The 4,052-nt window shown below is 36.9% G+C and overlaps 1 protein-coding gene across 1 annotated transcript; it reads left to right on the forward strand.

Annotated features, from left to right (window-relative positions):
- The first annotated feature begins 329 nt into the window (after positions 1-329).
- Positions 330-1,262, forward strand: TAS2R42 (taste 2 receptor member 42). The gene is given in 3 exon segments (XM_044914924.1): positions 330-627; positions 630-949; positions 951-1,262. Coding segments are annotated over 3 exon segments (930 nt in total).
- Positions 1,263-4,052: the final 2,790 nt, after the last annotated feature.

Below are 4,052 nucleotides of genomic sequence, written 5' to 3' on the forward strand. Positions count from 1 at the left end.
TGGACTTTATTCTTCCGGATGTTCTCACAAGTGGAAAACTGCTGTCAATGCCAATGATGAGTGGGAACATTTACTGTTTAATTTGGAAATCAGTCGCTGATTGGAAGTTATGTTAAAGTTTTTCATTTAAATCTGTAAGACTGGCTCTCCTTGTGTATACTTCAGAGCCTCAGCTGGAATAAAAGAGAAGGATTTTTCAGGAAGATAAATGAGACAGTATCTGAGCATTTTTCAGTGAAAAGTATCAGACTGGATTTTATTCCACAACATTTTGACAGCCAAAAAATCAGTGAGACATAGGACTAACTTTCTGGATTCTTTCTACAGAAATGCCATCTGGAATTAAAAATGCTTTTCTGATAGCAACAGGAGAATTCATAGCTGGAATGTTGGGGAACAGCTTCATTGTACTGGTTAACTGCATTGACTGGGTCAAGAGTCAAAAGCTCTCATCAGCTAACTGCATTCTCACCAGCCTGGCTATCTCCAGAATTGTTCTTCTTTGCATAACACTATTCGATTCATTTTTAACGGTGTTCTGGCCACATCTTTATGCCGTTGATAAACTAGCAAGATTTGTTAGCATTCTTTGGACACTGAGCAATCACCTAGCTACCTGGTTTGTCACCTAAGTGTTTTCTACTTCTTTAAAATAGCCAATTTCTCCCACCCCTGTTTCATCTGGCTGAGGTGGAGAATTAACAGAGTGCTACTTGTGCTACCAGTGGGGTCTTTATTCTTATTGTCTTGCAACTTTGAATTATTAGATACATTTACTAATTTCTGGGTTAATGTCTATCAAAGATATGAAAGAAACTCAACTTGGTCCCTAGATGTAAGTAAAACTCTGTATCTTAACAGCTTGATTGTTTTCAGTTTCATCTACTTAATCCCCTTTCTTCTGTCCCTGACCTCACTGCTCCTTTTATTTCTTTCCCTGAGGAGACATAACCAGCAATGTGCAACTGAACTCTGGCTCTAGGGACTTCAACAGAGAGGCCCATAAAAAGGCCATGAAAATGGTGATGTCTTTCCTTCTCCTCTCCACGGTTCATTTTTCTTCCATCCTATTAACAGGTTGGATTTTCCTTTTACTGCAGAATTGTCAGGTCAATTTGGTTGTCATGTTATTATCGACTCTTTTTCCTCCAGGCCACTCATTTATTCTGATTTTGGGAGACAGCAAGTTGAGAAAAACTGCTTTAGGACTACTGTGGCATCTTAATCACCACTTGAAAATGGTGAAATCTTTAGCTTCATAGACTCTTCCAGAATTTCCTATATCCCAAGAGAATTAAATTAATGAAGAGACATTGAAGATCCATTTTAACCTTTGTTTTTCTCACTGGCTTCTTTTAGATACTATTAAACATCACAGACTTTCCCCAGAATGACCTATAAATGTAAAAAGCAAGCATCATTCATTATAACACTTGATAGTAACAAGAATATATTTGAGACAATATGAATGTAAAATATGTAATGCAGCATGTATTAATTTTATATATGCTAGCAAATATTTATTACGTTCCTATGTGAGAAAAGGATTACTTAGAAATGAAAATCCCTTCCAAGTTGAAGTAGGTGGAATATTTGTACAATATTAAGTTAAAAATAAATTAAGGAATAAAAATGCTGGAAGTGCATCATCATCCCGTAACAACAGATATAACTTTTAAAACAAAGAAACAGACTCTCAGTATGAATCCAAGCTACAACAGACAACTACCTTTGTTGAATAAGAGAAAAATCAACTTAGTTTATAAAAAGACACTGAATAATTATCCCTAATTGTATAAGAATACTTTTTTTTTTTAAAGATTTTATTTATTTATTTGAGAGAGAGAGAATGAGAGAGAGCACATGAGAGTGGGGAGGGTCAGAGGGAGAAGCGGACTCCCTGCCGAGCAGGGAGCCCGACGTGGGACTCGATCCCGGGACTCCAGGATCATGACCTGAGCCGAAGGCAGTCGCTTAACCAACTGAGCCACCCAGGCGCCCCAGTATAAGAATACTTTTATGTGTACTTTACAAGGATCAAAATCAGAGTTTGTGTGGGGTGTGTGTCTGCATGTAAGGATTATACGAAGGCTGGTGTCCCTTGTCAGAGAGGACAAACACAACCAACTCACCAGGGATAAGAACAAAAAGTTTAGGGGAGGATACTGTGTATTTGTGTAAATTTTAACATGTTTGTGTGTGTGTGTGTGTGTGTGTGTAGAGTGCCGGGTTGATGTTTATAATAAAATAATTGAAATGAAATCAAAGTAGCTGAAAATGTACATAATCTTAAGGCCAGCCCTTGGCAAAATTGTGCTTGTTAATGATATTGCAACTCCGAATAGAAGTTTGTTATCTAGTAATTTATAGAAATTAAAATTTTAAACATATTAAACTATTGATAATGAAGAAATCATTGTAGGGTTTTAAATTGCCATAATTTTTCAATTGTAGAAGCTAAAAAAAACCAAAAACAAACTAGATAATAAATGTTGAAAAATATGTGGGTTATAAGTTAATTTTGATGGAGCAGTAGGTTAAGTCTACTGGTGGGAATATAAAAACCATAAGGGCTTTGTAAAGTGTACTCTTCCTCCAGGGAACTGTGCTATGGGGTGTTCTGATGAGGAGGAGGAGGGTACATGTACATACCCACCCACAAAAAGATTTAGATTTTTTTTTTAACTTCACGCATTATGTTGGACCCTATATAAGAAACTTCCTGGGTGGGGGGGTGTGGGGGAACTGGATGAAGATGATCAAAAGATACAAACTGCCAGTTATAAGAAAAATACATATAGGGATGTAATGTACAACATGACGACTGTGATTAACACCTGCTGTATGGTAAACCTGAAAGTTGCTAAGAGAATGGATCCTAAAAGTTCTCATCACAAGGAACAAAATCCTTTTTTTTTTTTGTATCTATATAAGATGGTGGATGTTAACTGAACTTCTTGTGGTAGTCATTTTGCAGTATTATGGTGTGCAGTTTAAGCTTATACAATGCTGTATGTCAAGTATATATCAATTAAAAGAAATTTCCTAATGATTGTCAATGGGATTATCTTAATTTTGGAAAGGTGGAATTCTAATCATACTAGCTATTATTTAGATTCAGATACTGAGGATAATTTGGTTTAGAACACATCCTTTTTCGTAAGGAAGTTAAGATTACTTTGTACTTACTAGAAGTAAGCATATTTAGTTTTAGTTTTTAGATTTACACGTTAGTATCGGCAAACTTTTCTTTATTGACCAAGATAAAAAAAAGATTTAAACAACCATGCACAGCCCTTGCTTCTTATGAGCGGGATTTAGCAGTAAATGTTCTCATTAGGATTAAGACCTCACTTCTCATGTACTGATGTTGGAGAGATGAAGCTCTAAGAAGCAGGGGCCTATTCCTGATAAAAAGCACACAAAATGACTATTAAAAATGAGGCCTGGGTTACAGATTGGGCAGTGGCTACTGGTGTATTGCTTTCTCCCTAGTAAAATGGTATTTTGAGGGATGCCTGGGTGGCTCAGATGGTTAAGCGTCTGCCTTCGGCTCAGGTCATGATCCCAGGGTGCTGGGATCCACCCCCGCATCAGGCTCCTTGCTCAGCAGGGAGCCTGCTTCTTCTTCTCCCCATTGTCTGTTACTCCCCCTGCTTCTGCTCTCTCTCACAAATATATCAATAGAATCTTTAAAAAAAGATTGATCAAGAGTTACTCTCAAAACAGATCTTCATTTAAAAAATTGATCGGACGATTGGTTTGATCAATTCAGGAAAAAAGTTATTGAAGAGGGTTATATATATATAAAAAAAATCACAGGTGACAGATGGGACTATTTTCAATTTTAGCAGTGGGGAAACACCAACATACATACAGCTTCAGAAGACAAAGGAACACCATGGTACCTCTATTCCTTAGCCCCATGTTTAAATTAGTTGTTTTTTAAAAATTTTATTTATTTAATTTATTTGACAGAGAGAGAGAGACAGTGAGAGAGGGAACACAAGCAGGGGGAGTGGGAGAGGGAGACGCAGACTTCCTGCAGAGCA

The sequence above is a fragment of the Neomonachus schauinslandi genome, chromosome 5, assembly GCF_002201575.2.
Source record: "Neomonachus schauinslandi chromosome 5, ASM220157v2, whole genome shotgun sequence".
Lineage (NCBI taxonomy): Eukaryota > Metazoa > Chordata > Mammalia > Carnivora > Phocidae > Neomonachus > Neomonachus schauinslandi.